The sequence below is a fragment of the Triturus cristatus genome, chromosome 5_2, assembly GCF_964204655.1.
Source record: "Triturus cristatus chromosome 5_2, aTriCri1.1, whole genome shotgun sequence".
Lineage (NCBI taxonomy): Eukaryota > Metazoa > Chordata > Amphibia > Caudata > Salamandridae > Triturus > Triturus cristatus.
Window position 1 is genome coordinate 1,002,844,477 of NC_140588.1, and position 16,760 is coordinate 1,002,861,236.

Below are 16,760 nucleotides of genomic sequence, written 5' to 3' on the forward strand. Positions count from 1 at the left end.
TTTCAACATACAGATGTCCCTCCAATGAACACACACAGCAAAAAGGCAGTCCAATGTGTGCAAATTAACATATGCTACAAAAGTGGTATCCGCAGGACCGGCTTAAGCGCTAGTGGCGCCCCCTGCAACAATCATTTTTGGCTCCCTCATCCCCATGACCTTCTCCTCGGATTTTCTCACTACCACCGGGCAAAAGTGCCCCTCGTCTCTCCAATCATAAGTTATTGCTAAACACTAAAGCCGGCCCAGGGTATCCGTACCTAAACTCAACTTTCTTCCTGAGATGCCGGCGTGGATCAGGCCGGCAGATACTGAAGACTGCTGCAGTCACACAAGCACAACCTCTTGCACGGATATTATACATGAAAGGCTGCAGTACCACTTTCAACATACAGATGTCCCTCCAATGAACACACAGCAAAAAGGCAGTCCAATGTGTGCAGACAGGTGCCAAAGATGAATTTTGTGTGCTTCAGTGATGTCACTCGAGATTTAATATGTAATGTTACTAGTAATGTCATCACAAATGCAATTTTTTAATGTCAGCTGTACCATCATGTTTGAGCCCAGGAGCAGTGCTCAGGGAGGGGCTATGGCAGCATAGCTCACAATAATTGCTGAATAACAGTATTTTGTAGGTGTTTGAAAGCAAAGAAAACCTTTCTTTAACTGAAGTTTTGATAAAGAATTTTTTATATTTGTTGGTAAAATATGTGCATGTCACCCATCTTAATGCAGACCCCTAACGACTCATACCAGGGTGGACGTTCATTAAGCAGCCAGGATCCCCTAGTTGGCCCACACTCAGCTGCGGCCTGTGCATTTAAGAGCGGTGGGGCTCAGTGGGTGGGGGGGGGGGGGATTTCGACAGACGACGACGAGGGAAAATTAATTATTTATTTAATTTTCCCTCGTGGTCGTCTGTCGACCCCCCTCCCCAAACCGGCCCCACCGCTCTTACCTGCACGGGCCGCGGCTGCCCACACTGTTCCGCGCCTCCCATTGCCCAACCCTCAGATTGTCACAAGGAGGAAGATGGGGAGCCCCAGGATCCCAAGAAACAGGGGGGTCTCCGTACCTGTGATCCTGTGCCGTGTACTTGAGGAGCTCCGCCAGCTGCAGGGGGTATTTGCAGATCTTCTGCACCGGCGTCAGCAAGAAGCCATCGATTGCGATGTCGATCATCTGCTGCAAGAGGCGGCAGGCCTCGAAGAAGTGCTGGTACCGGCCATCCTTCATCAGCTTGGAGAGCTCCATGCAAGCATCCAGGTGGTTGTTGCAGTACTCGGAGTAGATCCAGAAGCCATCTTGCTGCATAATGAAGACGGAAGGAAAGTAAGAAGGACACATCACCCTGGGAGAAGATTAGAAAATGCAAAGAGAACACATCACACGTACAAAGGGGGAGGACTCATGCTAACTCATGAGTGCCGCTAAATTCATGTCGTCAACCCAGGCGGTTCAGATGCACAGAATGAGCGGTATAACAACCTCTAGTGTAACGGGGAGGTTTACCGACAGGCTGTAGGGTCATCAGTGTCGTGTCAGGCATGCCTGACCTGTGACTAGGCATGCCTGACCTGTGACTCAATCTGCTGCAGTACTTGTGGCCTTCCAGAGGATGTCCTCATTCCCCTGTAAGACATTTCAACCAGAAAACTGCTGCAGTGACGTCCATTGAACACCCTTCTGCACTTAAGTGTGTCTACAAATATTTATTCACAAATTGTGATAGCCGGACTAGTCCATTCTGCTGTCCCAGCACTCAGGGGTGTACATAGTGGAATGATCGTATAATATCTCAATATGAAAAGAATATCCAAAGCATAAACATGGTGATGTCAGGAGATGGGAATAAACATTTATGAATAAAACATCAACACAGTGACCAAAATATAAACATGTATACATTCTCCTCATAAGTGCCAATGATGAAGGACTGAGACACTTCCATCTTTCTTGAATGATTTACAAGAGGTGAGTATCCAGCCCCCAGAGGCACAGGGGCCCTGACTTGTCAATGCAATCCCCATAGACACAGAATGGGCAAAGCCCTTTGTTAGCTCTGCAGCTGAGTTCCACGCCTGGTAGACACTCCCTGTGAAGGAACAATGCAATGCTAGGATTGTGAAGGTGTTCTTTGTGGGGTGGCATTTCAGCAAGGAGGGGGTCGAGACGCTGGAGCAAACAAACACATCCACAGACACTCAACTTTTGTTCCGGGCATTTTTGGGCTCCAGAGCCAAGCAAATGCCATTCTCGCGGTTGTGTTCGAAGCCCCTATGGTGTGCGTAGCAAATCCTATTATATACCGAATCTTACATCTGATACTATAAATGTGTGTGCCTGCGCCACCTTATTTTGTTAATGATGTTGTGTTTACCGATGTTTTGACGTGTCTTTAAATAAGATTGGTTACAAACCTCACAATGACCCAACACTGGAGTCAAAGGTTTTGTGATGTTTTTCTCGAGTCATAGGGTGTCAGAGGGTCTCAGGCGTCAGGCGCATTAACCATACAATCTTGAACCCCTTTCTAGCCCTTAACCTTGGTTTTCTACTCAATTCTGCCCTAACCTCAGGGTCTAAAATGTCATCTTTTACCTTTGTGGTGGGACACTTCTATATATGAAGTTTGTAATTCACTCTTCCTGTTTAATGTCTCCTCCAAACTGTGTTATGTTGCAGTTCCTGCTCCCTTGCCTTCACAATCTAGTTCTACTCACTTGCCCTGACTTATACTTCTCGTGTTTTCCCCTGGACAGAGAGCGTAATCTGGCTCCCTTTTTCTGACCGAATTAGATACTGTTTTCCTTATCTTGTATGCTTTATTTGAAACACTTCCCTTGTATTTGCCATCATTGTTTTACTCCTACCAGGTTGATAAAAAGTGACGATGGAATGCCACCTAGACGCGCCATGTCTACAGCAGCATCACCTCAGCACCACACTCGGCTCTCACCTAAGAGCACTGTCAAGAAGTACTACCTCCTCTTGTAGAAGAAATATCTCACTTTGGGCCTTATGTAGGTAAATTACATTTACCGATTCATAAATACCGAATTTTACCGATTCGGTATTTATGAATCGGTAAATGTAATGTAGGTAAAAAATACCGATTCGGTAAGTGTCGGTATTTTAGAATCGGTATTTACCGATTCGGTAATGGTAACCTGTATCTCATTGATTCCTATGGGCCAGGAGGCCCATAGGAATCAATGGGAAGCCAGTTGCCATTACCGAATCAGTAAATATCGAATCGGTAATGGGGGGAGCTCAATCAAGGGTGGCAGGGTGTCACATTGACACCCTGTTGCACCCCTGATTCCTGCATGTGTGCACATGTGGCACACATACATGCCCTGAGGGCATGTGTGTCTGCCACATTGCACACATCTAAGGGCCACAAAATGCATTTACTGAGTCATTCGTCATTTACCACCAACTTTCAGTTGGTGGTAAATAACGAATACCCACACCCACCACACACTCCCCCTACATCTCATATCTGTATTCGGTATTTACCGAATCGGTAAAATTACCGATTCGGTAATTTTACCGATTCGGTAAATTACTGAATTCAGAAATGATCCCCCTACATATCAAAAGCCTAAATACCGGTCGGTAACGGTATAATTACCGAAAATCGGCCGTTACCGACCGGTATTGGGCTACCTACATATGGCCCTTTATGTTCAAGAATTCTTATGTGTAGTGTGATTCCTACAAAATCCACTCATTTAGAACCCAAAAGTGCGAAGGGATATGGCCAATGCATTTCGGTGCACTCCACCCCTTTACCAGCGGGGGATGACAACCTCATTCACTATCTTTACACACTGTCTCCAGTCCTGAGGTTTTACGTGCACATCATTGCATTCTGGTGTGTAGTCGAATTCATTAAATAGAAGCAAAGAAAGTCTACGACACCCAGAATGCATTTGGTTATCACACAAAGAATCAGGACAGGAAGCAGCGTCCATAATGACCAGAAGAGGGAGTGGGCACTCTACTCAGGGGACTGTCATAAGTAGGCCTGGGGGGTAAATTTGCGTTCCGCGGAGAACGTGGATTTGCCAGAAATTCTGCAGCTTTGCGGAATTTTTTGCTTGTTCGAGCTTTCAAAATGCGTGTTTGCGAGATATTTCCCCCAAACACGCAAACAGCGTTTGCGAACAGGAAAAAAGCATCGCGAACGGGCAGAACAATCAATTCTGCGTGTTCGCTGAACTTTTGCGTGCTCGCAGAGATTTTTTACCATTTCGTGGAGCTTTGCGTAGCGCAACTACGCAAATTCCGCCCACCCCTAGTCATAAGCATACAGTGGAGACAACATTGGACGGCTTGTGCAAGTTCATTTGGTACTCTGGCGTGCACTCTTGTAATGGCGAGCGCAGTTTCCAAATACAAAAGTACACTACCTCGTAATGCTCCTTGTGAGTCCTGGGTGATTTGAAATGATGTTTCTTAGTTACTACTATAAAGCAGAATCTAGATTTGTCCTAACAGAAATCAGATAACCAAACTCTCTGTCTTAGGGCCCGAATTATAGTTTGGCGGACGGCCTGTCGTTCCTGCAGTGGGATGGAGTAAATTACTCTGTTCCCAATGTGAATGGACAGTCTGCCAAATGTATAAATGACCACTATAAAGCCAGTCATTTATAATGCATTGGCAGGAATTGCTATCACAGCGGTGACGGCCAATGCATTTCACTGTTTGGTGGAGAGGTGCGTCAACAAGCCGCAATTCTGCACGAAGAAAAGAAAATCCCAAAATGGGGTTTTAATGCTCCCCTCACCATGGGAGTCGTCTCTCATGCCGGGGGAGCATTATTACCATTTTACTGTCCCTCAACATCAACCTTTGCCTGGCGGTGACGGACATTAAAACAAAATGACTATATGGCTGCCCATCCTGACTGCCCTTACTCCGCTAGGCTGTCAGCGAGGTTTGGCTTTGCCGAAGAGTAGTCACCACCGTAGCCAAACTTTTGGTCCGCCCACATTTAAATGGAGCGGGCAGACCATTATGTTGGCAGTAAGATACTCCATCTTCATTACGATGGTGTACCCTTACTGTCAACATATAAATCAGGCCCGTAGCTAACATACCAGGAATACAGCGGTAACCAGTCTTCAAGGAGTGGCACGACACAAAATCATGTGCAGAATGTGAGGAGGGGCCACTCTGTCTCCCATCTTTCACAGATATTCATTGGCGTTGGTCGGTATGGGGGCCCCTGGAAAGGTTATGTTATGTTATTTCCACTTAGTAAAGCGCAGGGACTCAAACCCAAAGGTGTATCTCGGCGCTCGGCCAGCACATAACCAACATCCAGAACACCTAGAGCAGCCAGGTCTCCAACACTTTCTTGAACTTGGCAAAATCAGAGCAGCAACAGAGATGGAGCGGGAGTGGATTCCAAGCCGTGGGGGCCAGTAAAGGAGAAAGCTCTGCTACCATATCTGGGGGCACGGATATGGGGGACAGTCAGCAGCAGCTTGTTGCTGGATCTTAGAGTATAGGGGGGACACAGTAATGCAATTTGTCCTTCAGGCACATAGGAGCTCTCAATCAAGGACTTGTGAGTAAGGCAGCATATCTTGAAGAGGACGGTCTTTTTGACTGGAAGCCAATGAAGAGCTCTGAGGACAAGCGCAGAGGGAGAGCCTGCCAGGAGATTACAGACCAGGTGGGTGGCCGTATTTTGTACCACCTGGAGTTTGGACAGTAGGGTGTCATTGGCTGCCATAGACACAGCATTTCTGTTGTCAAGGCGTCTAATGACCACAGCCTGGACCAGCATTTTCCTTGCAGATGGTGTAAGCCAAGGACAGACTTTCCTCAGTAGCACATAGTCGCAAAGCAAGCGTTGCGGATTGCAGCTATAGGACACTTCATGGACAGCTCCGGGTCTAATTTAACACCCAGATTTTTTGCGGCTTGCCTTGGGAAGGGGGCTACTCACTGTTCCGAGAGGGCCACCAGTTGGGGGACCATTTGTGCTGAACTTTGCCGAATAGTAAAATTTCAGGTAAGGTTTGGGGACCCTCTCTGCGCCGCAGGGGCATGCCTTACGCCCCATCTTCAAGGACAAGTACTTCGCTTCCATGTGCTTCACACACCCCATCCAAGGATGTAGTCCCTAACCGTTTTAATTTTCGGGCTACAACCTTAGAATCTTCAGAATAATGTCAAAGATCTGAATGGACCAGGGGAAGACATGCTATAGAATAGAAAAACATAAACCATTCTAATCAATGAAGAGTGATCTATCTATACAGCACTTTGTTCTCAGGCGTCCTCTGTCCACCATGGCTCTATTAAAAAGTCATGTGCGTGGCATGCGTGAACTCCAGTGAGTGATAAAAGACATCTGGGCCACTGCAGGCACGCATGTCCGAGCCTATTAATAACAGATACGAAGTGGTGAGATGCACACCTTCACTTTTATAAACTCCCATTTTTATAATGTACCATCATCAACGTACTCTTTCAATTCAACCTTGTAGGCGTGCTAGCTTGCTCCGCGCTCTGTCCAATCGCGCTGCGAATCAATGAGAACACGTGGGCACCACATTGCGATCCCATTCAAGCTGCGACAGCCAATCCCAAAACGAATCCAATCAATTAAATTAATAAAACTCTTTACTTATTCCGCAATTTTCTCTGTACTAATTCATCCTTTTTAATCCTCTGGTATTTCAATTCATTTTACTCATTTTCATTACCATTCAGTACTGTTCAAAATAGGCACAGGAATGACGAATGTTTCCACATGTCACGCTTTATTGGCCAACACCCAATGCATTTCGGGGAAAAAATCCCTTCTTCAGAAGGGACAGAGCGCGGAGCAAGCTAGCACGCCTACAAGGTTGAATTGAAAGAGTACGTTGATGATGGTACATTATAAAAATGGGAGTTTATAAAAGTGAAGGTGTGCATCTCACCACTTCGTATCTGTTAATGAATGACCTTTCTGTCCAAAAGGAGAGATTGCACCCCAAAAGGAGAAGTGATTAGACGAATAGGTTCAAAATAAGAGGACACTAACATCGAGAGACTGGGCAGGAGTGCTGTTTCCCTGTCATGCATAAATGGAAATACGTGATTGAACTTGATTCAGACACGGACTTTTTTCACAAGGATTATTTATTGAACAACATGTATTTGTACAATTTATTCTATGTATAGCAGCTAACTTGTGGTTCTGAAGATCGTTGTTTGAAATATGTACATTTTCTGATTTAGAATACCAATGTATTAGAGTTATGAAAGTGGGGAGTGTCAGTACGAATTTCGGAGATTTCAACATTGGTGCATTATGGGTACCGGAGTTAAACAAACTGGCAGCAGCACAGTTAGCTCACGAGTTTTCCTGATGAATTGGTGTCAGCATAGCGCGTACAAGGTGGCACGTGATAGTTCATCTGAGTGGAGTTTCGGTAATAAAAAGGGAGGAGCTGTCGGCAACAGTTAAACCGTTTCTGCTGGTGGAACAAGCGGGAGCTTTTTGCAGTTTGCATCGTAAAACAGAAAGGAATATGGAGAAACGCAAATGGAGAGATTTATGATGGGTTCATTCAGAGATAGATTAACACATGTCAAGGTGAGTCAGCTAAAGAAATTGTACATAACGCAAAAAAGATCTGGAGGCTGGAACAGCTAATCACGTGCTGTGAATTTTTTAGAACAGCATCTAATGTTTATATGTATTCGGAAAGTGCAAGGTGGTCGAGTAACATGGGTATTGAGTCGAGGGTGGTATTTAATCTTTGAAAGTATAAACAGACATAGAATAGGTACTAAATATGTGAGCGTATAAATAGCTAACAGCGTTGTATCACATGAGAGCGTGTAGTATGTTCATTGCATTATGAATATGATAATTAAAACAATGGGTGATTGATTTCTTTGTATTATAGATATACCCCTGAAGAAGGTATTTTTTCCCGAAATGCATTGGGTGTTCGCCAATAAAGCGTGACATGTGGAAACATTCGTCATTCCTGTGCCTATTTTGAACAGTACTGAATGGTAATGAAAATGAGTAAAATGAATTGAAATACCAGAGGATTAAAAAGGATGAATTAGTACAGAGAAAATTGCGGAATAAGTAAAGAGTTTTATTAATTTAATTCATTGGATTCGTTTTGAGATTGGCTGTCGCAGCTTGAAGGGGATCGCAATGTAAATGTAAATGTAAATGTACAGATATTTATATAGCACACGAGCCTAATAATAGCCATCCGTTCCCTTTTCCTATTTCACACATTTTGAAATTGAGCAGAAAGTTTTTTTTGGGGGTTTTTTTTACTGCCAATACCGCAAACTACCAGCAGGTGGCAGTAAGACCATCTTTTGGATTCTCACTGGTATTACTCGTGATAGAAAATAGGCGTTCATTTCCCCTTGGTCATTTGCACGGCACCTCTGCGGTTCTCTGGCAGTTTTCACCTCACGATTCTACTAGGAAGCCTGCTGCGACAGAGCTCTCCAGCAATAAATATTAAATATCTCAGGTCGCATCTTTTTGCTATCGTGATGTAAATATCAGCCGTATCTATTTCTCAATGTAACGGTTGAAAATTCGTCAGAGGTGAGGTGTGAGTAAATTATGAATGTTTATTTTCCCTATGCACTCTGTTTTTAATAATCTTGTTTTTATATTGGGCAAAGTGGGCTAATGAAAGCAGGTTGGGGTGACATACCTGCCAAAACTTTACGAGTTGAAGTGGGAGATTTTGAAAAAAAATCGAGGGATGCAATTTTCCTTGTGGCGTCATTGATTAAGAGGGAATTTCAGACGAGAGACAGGTAAAATCAATCAATTTTTGGCTATAAAAATCGGGGCTCGCGCCTACGTCCGCTATGCTGCTATGTATGGTAAAGAACTGCTGAGTAGCATTAGACAACCGGAAGTTACTGGATTTCTGTTGTATGTTTTGCTGGACAGAGTTTCTCAGAGTTTTATCACCGGGTTATCAGGGTTTGGTATGGTCACCTCTTTTGTGTGGACTATCAGGGGCAGCGCATCCGTAGAGCAGACCCTTGGGCAGGTGAAAGGCAAGGCATGGAATGTTTTCTGTGCTTTGGCTGCTTGTACAACAGCCTCTGAAAGTGCCGTTTCTTCCTGCCGTGGCTAATTGCGTGATGGGAATCACGGACACCATATGAGACACACTAATCCAGTCCGTTTTGATTTTTTTGCTAAAAACTTCTCGAATTCTGAGGCCTGTAGGTCCATCCTCGTAATGGAAACCACAAGTTCCAGCATGCAATGTGCTGTTGGAAGAAAAACCATGACTGGGTAAAGGTACCGCGGATGACGTACCACCAGCTGGGCACTCACTGGGGTTCAGAAGCATGAATGCATGCAAAGAATCCGGAAAAACGGTTCATAGATATATTAAGGCACATAGTGGTAGGGTCTGACATGGCCGGGGTGCATCATGGGGCGAGCCCCACCCCTTCATCTTACTCCTGTCCGTATTTATTTCTCGATTAGGTCCTAACTACCGTTCCCTCTTTCCACCTCTTCTCTATTAAAATAACCTTCATTAAAAAAACCTGTTTAGTGAGTTATCTGTTCTTTTGCGATGTTTTTGCTATTTTTTCTCAGATTTTCTTTTCCGTTTTGGCGCTGATATTTTTTTCAGCAGTCATGATCACTTTTACCTCGGAATGCAGCACGGGTGGCGCAACTAACAATTCAGCAAGAGTGGCGGCAGGGGTGGCCCACCTGAGCTGTCATCAGAAACTGCGGCAGGAGGGGCACACCCAACCCGTCAACGGGGACAGCAGCAGGGGTGGCACATCTAACCAATCACCGGGGACGGCAGCAGGGGTGGCACACCTAACTCGTCATCAGGGAAGGCAGCAAGGGTGGCACCCCTAACCAATCACCGGGGACGGCAGCAGGGGTGGCACACCTAACCCGTCATAAGGGACGACTGCATAGGTGGCACACCTAACCCGTCACCGGGAACAGCAGCAGGGGTGGCACACCTAACCTGTCAGCAGGGACGGCTGCATGGGTGGCACACCTAACCCGTCACCGGGAACAGCAGCAGGGGTGGCACACCTAACCCGTCAGCAGGGACGGCTGCATGGGTGGCACACCTAACCCGTCACCGGGAACAGCAGCAGGGGTGGCACACCTAACCCGTCAGCAGGGACGGCTGCATGGGTGGCACACCTACCCCGTCACCGGGGACGGCAACAGGGTTGGCACACCTAACCCGTCAGCAGGGATGGCTGCATGGGTGGCACACCTAACCCATCACCGGGGACGGCAGCAGGGGTGGCACACCTAACCCATCACCAGGGATGGCAGCAGGGGTGGCACACCTAACCCGTCACCAGGGACAGCAGCAGGGGTGGCACACCTGAGCTGTCATCAGGAACTGCGGCAGGAGTGGCACACTCAACCCGTCACCGGGGACGGAAGCAGGAGTGGCACATCTAACCCATCACCGGGGACGGCAGCAGGGGTGGCACACCTAACCCATCACCAGGGAAGGCAGTAGGGGTGGCACACGTAACCCGTCACCAGGGACCGCAGCAGAGGTGGCACACCTAACCCGACACCAGGGACGGCAGCAGGGGTGCAACACCTGAGCTGTCATCAGGAACTGCGGCCAAAATGGCCCACCTAACCAGTTACCGGGGACGGCAGCCGGGGTGGCACACCCAAACCATCACCGGGGACAGCAGCATGGGTGGCACACCTAACTCGTCATCAGGGAAGGCAGCAAGGGTGGCACACTTGAGCTGTCATCCGGAACTGCAGCAGGAGTGGCACACCCAACCCGTCACCGGTACAGCAGCATGGGTGGCACACCTAACCCGTCGCCGGGGATGGCAGCAGGGATGGCACACCTAACCCGTCACCAGGGACGGCAGCAGGGGTTGCACACCCAAATAGTCACCGGGGATGGCAGTATGGGTGGCACACCTAACCCATCACCAGGGATGGCAGCAGGGGTGGCACACCTGAGCTCTCATCAGGAACAGCAGCAGGAGTGGCACACCCAACCCGTCACTGGGGACGGCAGAATTGGTGGCACACCTAACCCGTCACCAGGGACGGCAGCAGGGGTGGCACACCTGAGCTGTCACCGGGAACAGCAGCAGGGGTGGCACACCTAACCCGTCAGCAGGGACGGCTGCATGGGTGGCACACCTAACCCGTCACCGGGAACAGCAGCAGGGGTGGCACACCTAACCCGTCAGCAGGGACGGCTGCATGGGTGGCACACCTAACCCGTCACCGGGAACAGCAGCAGGGGTGGCACACCTAACCCGTCAGCAGGGACGGCTGCATGGGTGGCACACCTACCCCGTCACCGGGGACGGCAACAGGGTTGGCACACCTAACCCGTCAGCAGGGATGGCTGCATGGGTGGCACACCTAACCCATCACCGGGGACGGCAGCAGGGGTGGCACACCTAACCCATCACCAGGGATGGCAGCAGGGGTGGCACACCTAACCCGTCACCAGGGACAGCAGCAGGGGTGGCACACCTGAGCTGTCATCAGGAACTGCGGCAGGAGTGGCACACTCAACCCGTCACCGGGGACGGAAGCAGGAGTGGCACATCTAACCCATCACCGGGGACGGCAGCAGGGGTGGCACACCTAACCCATCACCAGGGAAGGCAGTAGGGGTGGCACACGTAACCCGTCACCAGGGACCGCAGCAGAGGTGGCACACCTAACCCGACACCAGGGACGGCAGCAGGGGTGCAACACCTGAGCTGTCATCAGGAAGTGCGGCCAAAATGGCCCACCTAACCAGTTACCGGGGACGGCAGCCGGGGTGGCACACCCAAACCATCACCGGGGACAGCAGCATGGGTGGCACACCTAACTCGTCATCAGGGAAGGCAGCAAGGGTGGCACACTTGAGCTGTCATCCGGAACTGCAGCAGGAGTGGCACACCCAACCCGTCACCGGTACAGCAGCATGGGTGGCACACCTAACCCGTCATCAGGGAAGGCAGCAAGGGTGGCACACTTGAGCTGTCATCCGGAACTGCAGCAGGAGTGGCACACCCAACCCGTCACCGGTACAGCAGCATGGGTGGCACACCTAACCCGTCGCCGGGGATGGCAGCAGGGATGGCACACCTAACCCGTCACCAGGGACGGCAGCAGTGGTTGCACATCCAAATAGTCACCGGGGATGGCAGTATGGGTGGCACACCTAACCCATCACCAGGGATGGCAGCAGGGGTGGCACACCTGAGCTCTCATCAGGAACAGCAGCAGGAGTGGCACACCCAACCCGTCACTGGGGACGGCAGAATTGGTGGTACACCTAACCCGTCACCAGGGACGGCAGCAGGGGTGGCACACCTGAGCTGTCATCAGGAACTGCAGCAGGAGTGGCACACCCAACCCGTCACCGGGGACAGCAGCATGGGTGGCACACCTAACCCATCACCAGGGACAGCAGCAGCGGTGGCACACCTGAGCTGTCATCAGGAACTGCAGATGGAGTCGCACACCCAACCTGTCAACAGGGACGGCAGCATGGGTGGCACACCTAACCTGTCACCGGGTACAGCAGCAGGGGTGGCACACTAACCCATCACCAGGAACGCAGCAGGGGTGGCAAACCTGAGCTGTCATCAGGAACTGCGGCAGGAGGGGCACACTCAACCCGTCACAGGGGATGGCAGCAGGGGTGGCGCACCTAACCCGTCACCAGGGACAACAGCAGGGGTGGCACACCTGAGCTGTCATCAGGAAGTGTGGCAGGAGTGGCACACCTAACCCGTCACCAGGGATGGCAGCAGGGGTGGCACACCTGAGCTGTCATCAGGAACTGCAGCAGGAGTGGCACACCTAACCCGTCACAGGGGTGGCACACCCAAACCGTCACCGAGGATGGCAGCAGGGGTGGCTCACCCAAACAGTCACCGGGGATGGCAGCAAGGGTGGCACACCTAAGCCATCACGGCAGCAAGGGTGGCACACCTAACCCGGCAGCAGGGACAGCAGCAGGGATGGCACACCTAACCCGTCACCGGGGACAGCAGCAGGGGTAGCACACCCTAACCGTTACCGGGGATGGTAGCAGGGGTGGCACACCCAAACCATCACCGGGGACGGCAGCATGGGTGGCACACCTAAACCGTCACCAGGGACGGCAGCAGGGGTGGCACACCTGATCTGTCATCAAGAACTGCAGCAGGAGTGACACACCCAACCCGTCACCGGGGAGAGCAGCAGAGGTGACCCACCTAACCCGTCAGCAGGGACAGCAGCATGGGTGGCACACCTACCCCATCACTGGGGACGGCAGCATGGGTGGCACACCTTGTGGAAACGTGTAATATTTTACTTAGCATAAGCAACAGCCATTTTGGCTGTGGTGTCCATTACGTTTCCTTCGTAATTCTTCTGTCCTCTGCTGCTCGTCTTTTCACTCTGCTTGTGTATATATATTTTAGTTGACCTCCTGACATGGCTAAGCAATGAACGTGCTGGGGGTTTGTAGCTGCCAGTGCACCTGGTCTCAGATGTTAACTGTCGACTATTTACTGCTGCCATAAGCATTTCTGCTCCCCCTCCCTATTTGCTGACCAAGTGGTTATCCATCTGCCCTTGTTTGCTGATAGCTATTTCTAAACCTGTTCTTTCCATTTCTGTTCACATGCTTACATTGCAAAAAAAAATGGTATAAAAGGGACGATGGTTTGTGAATTCAGTGTACTACCTCCTGCAGCACTTGAGAGTGTTGTGTGGACGTGGTCCCATTCATGAGTGATTAATAAACTTGTTATTTAATTTCAACTCCAGTGCTGATCTCTATTTTGTTGGTCTTTGGACCCGTAGACAAGAGGGCCGTCGAAGAAGTGGTCTCGAAGGAGGATCGAAATAATACTAATAGTCACATCGACCTGCATGAGGAAACTCTTGTCTTTGCAGGCCAATGTGACTTTTCCGGTTTTCCCGATTTGACCCTCCAGGTGGTGGCTGGTCTCGACTGGAGTTTTCTTTGGCATAATTCTGCAGTGACCATTAGGTTGACCAGAGATCGTCAGGTGGGAGTTGGAGACTTCTGTTTGGTAAGGTCGCAGAAGCGGCACTCTTGATTTGTTTGGCTTGGTTTTTGGTTTAGTTTTTGTATTCACTCTTTGCAAAGATTGAAGGCAGGTGATGTGGAGATTTTTCTCCTTTTAGAATATTTGTTTGGAGTAATAATATTTTAGATAAATTCGTACAACATGCCTGGTATCAGCATGCTGCTCTTGTGGTACCAAAGTTAGCTTGTAACAAAGTCAGCCGGCTCCTCCAGAAGGGACGTCCAATAGAGATATGTATGTTAAATATGGTATTTCTCCCATAGTGTATGGTTCATTGTGGAACAAATACACAAAGAAAGAGTCTGAATTACAATGGCCAGTGAATGGGTAATTCGATTTTAAAAATGTTCAATACGTAGAACCGTGTTTATTTAAAAGAAAAAGTAGACTGGATATGTTTGATTGTGTGCGTATGTGGGATAAAGAAGTATGAGAGAGAGCAAAGAGAGCAGAAGCTATAGCAGAAAAAGAACAGCGGAAAACGATATATCAAAAAGCGTTAGATTAAAAAAAAAAGAAATGAAGAAAAAAAATAGAAAAAGAAGATAGAGAATGTCGATTAGAGGTAAATGGCCAGTATCCTATTAGGCGCCCTATCTATCCACTACTTAGTACGCCTCAGGATGATTGAATCCTATTAGAACGACCCCCACCCCCGTATAAATTTCCTACTCAAAGTGCCCCTGAGGATGAGGTTTCTGACAAGGAGCATTTGTCTTCAGAAGAAAAAGATAAAGATAAGCAAGGTGGGCGGCAGACTCGCTCTACTTTGACTAAAACAGAAAAAGATCAATTAAAAACCACTGCTAGAGAGGAAGCTCTTCGGCCTCACACTGCATCGATCATCGTAGCTATGGTTCAACAGTGGCAAGATATAGAACAATTGTATTTTGTAGAAAAATTTGCTTGGGAGGTAATATTTGATTTTAGACAAATTTCTAAAGAACTAGAGCCAGCTGGTATAAATATTGATTATAAACGACTAACAGATAGGACTTTTCTTTTTTCGGACTTACCAGATATGATTAGACGAGTGGTTAAAATACGAGATGAAACATTGCGTTTACGAAAGGAGCAAGAATTAGCTAGAAAACAGAAAGCTGTAGAAGCAGTTCAATCTCAAGCACAGAAAATAGATGCTCCGGTAGATGAGATTGCACCCGGTAGTAGTACAATTAGTATGAAACCAATGCGTGAAGCGGCACCCCTGTATGTACCCCCGAAGGGTGCGGGAACAAATGATGATAAAACTTCGGATGATGCAAAGGGATATTTTATATATAATTGGGTTTACACTCCTTGGAGTAGAGCAGACATTATGGCTCTCAAGGCTGCTTTGCCTGACCCCCGGAAAAATCTTGCCGCCTTTTATGAGGAGGTGGAAGGAGCCATCAGCTCTTGCACTATGGCCTTGCCAGATATCAATATGTTTTTGGGCTTATTTTTTGCCCCCGATATGTGGAGAACAATACGTAAAATAGATGACAATGTGGCATTTGGTGATACCTGGGAACATTTAGAAGAAATAGATGCGGACAGAGAGCCTGCGCAGAAACCTCAGAAGGAGATATTAGATCTTCCTAAAGCTATTGTGACCAAGTTAAAAACTCTCATACCCTCTTAGAAAATAGATTGGACTACGTTAGCATCCTGTAAACAGAAAAAGGATGAGTTAGTTTCTGATTTCTTTTCAAGATTTGAAGAGACATTCCATGATTTTAGTGGTCAGTCAATGGCCAAAGATATGGGTAAGCATTTGTTTGTTGACAAATTTGTCGCTAATATGTTACCGGAAATAGCTAGTCGCTTAAAGGCCAGCAAGAGTTTTTGGACCACGTCTTCCCCAGTTTCTCTTTTGACCATGGCCCAATATTATGAACGACAGGGACAGAGAGTGAAAGGCCGGGAGTATAAGAAGGTTAAAGAATTAAAGACAAAAGTTATGTTGGCTCAAGTATATGGTTCACCATTTAGGGGAGGTGGAAGAGGTGGACGTGCAATGTATATACCTGGAGTGCCCCCTCTCCCTCGAGCGAATTTGTCCCCTGATCAGTGTGCTTATTGTAAAGAGACTGGGCTTTGGCGTTCAGAGTGCCCCCTTTTGCGAGGTCAGCAGTACCAGCGGGAAAGGGGTAGTATGAGAGGACGCTCAGGGAATTCAGGAAACGGGGGAGGTACAGGAGCTCGTCCTAGGTTTGAGGCAGTTGAACAAGGACCAAATTATTCTAATACTTTTGATAGACAAAATCAATATAAAATGTCTGATTATTCTGCCTAGCCTTTGCAGATTCTGATTATGCATAGGGAAGCCTAGGATGGGGTAAGGAACCGGTTGAGGTGCCAGTTGATCAAATGGGTCCTTATGTTGACGCAAATGTCTTGGGATCCACTGATTGGTTTCTGGTTGATACAGGGGCTACCCGTAGTGCTCTGTCTAAAAGATTGGTTCCTAGGGCTCCCCTATCCGGCACAACGAAAACATCAATAGGGTTCGATGGAAAACCTACACCTAGCGCGTTTTCACAGCCACTTGAATTCGGACTTGACAAATTCACTGTAGTATGTCCATTTTTGCTTTCCCCTAACACGCCGGACAACATTGTGGGTATCGATATGCTTAAATATTTTGTGCTACAATACGTTGTTCTCCGGAAGGTGTG

The 16,760-nt window shown here is 48.2% G+C and overlaps 1 protein-coding gene across 1 annotated transcript in view; it reads right to left on the minus strand.

The window, feature by feature from the left end:
- ARHGEF9 (Cdc42 guanine nucleotide exchange factor 9) overlaps positions 1-16,760 on the minus strand; it is a 1,163,048-nt gene that overhangs the window by 140,982 nt on the left and 1,005,306 nt on the right. Inside the window, exon 11 of the mRNA XM_085608275.1 lies at positions 1,079-1,311. Coding sequence (XP_085464401.1) covers positions 1,079-1,311 — 233 coding nt within the window. The remainder of the gene's footprint in view (positions 1-1,078; positions 1,312-16,760) is intronic.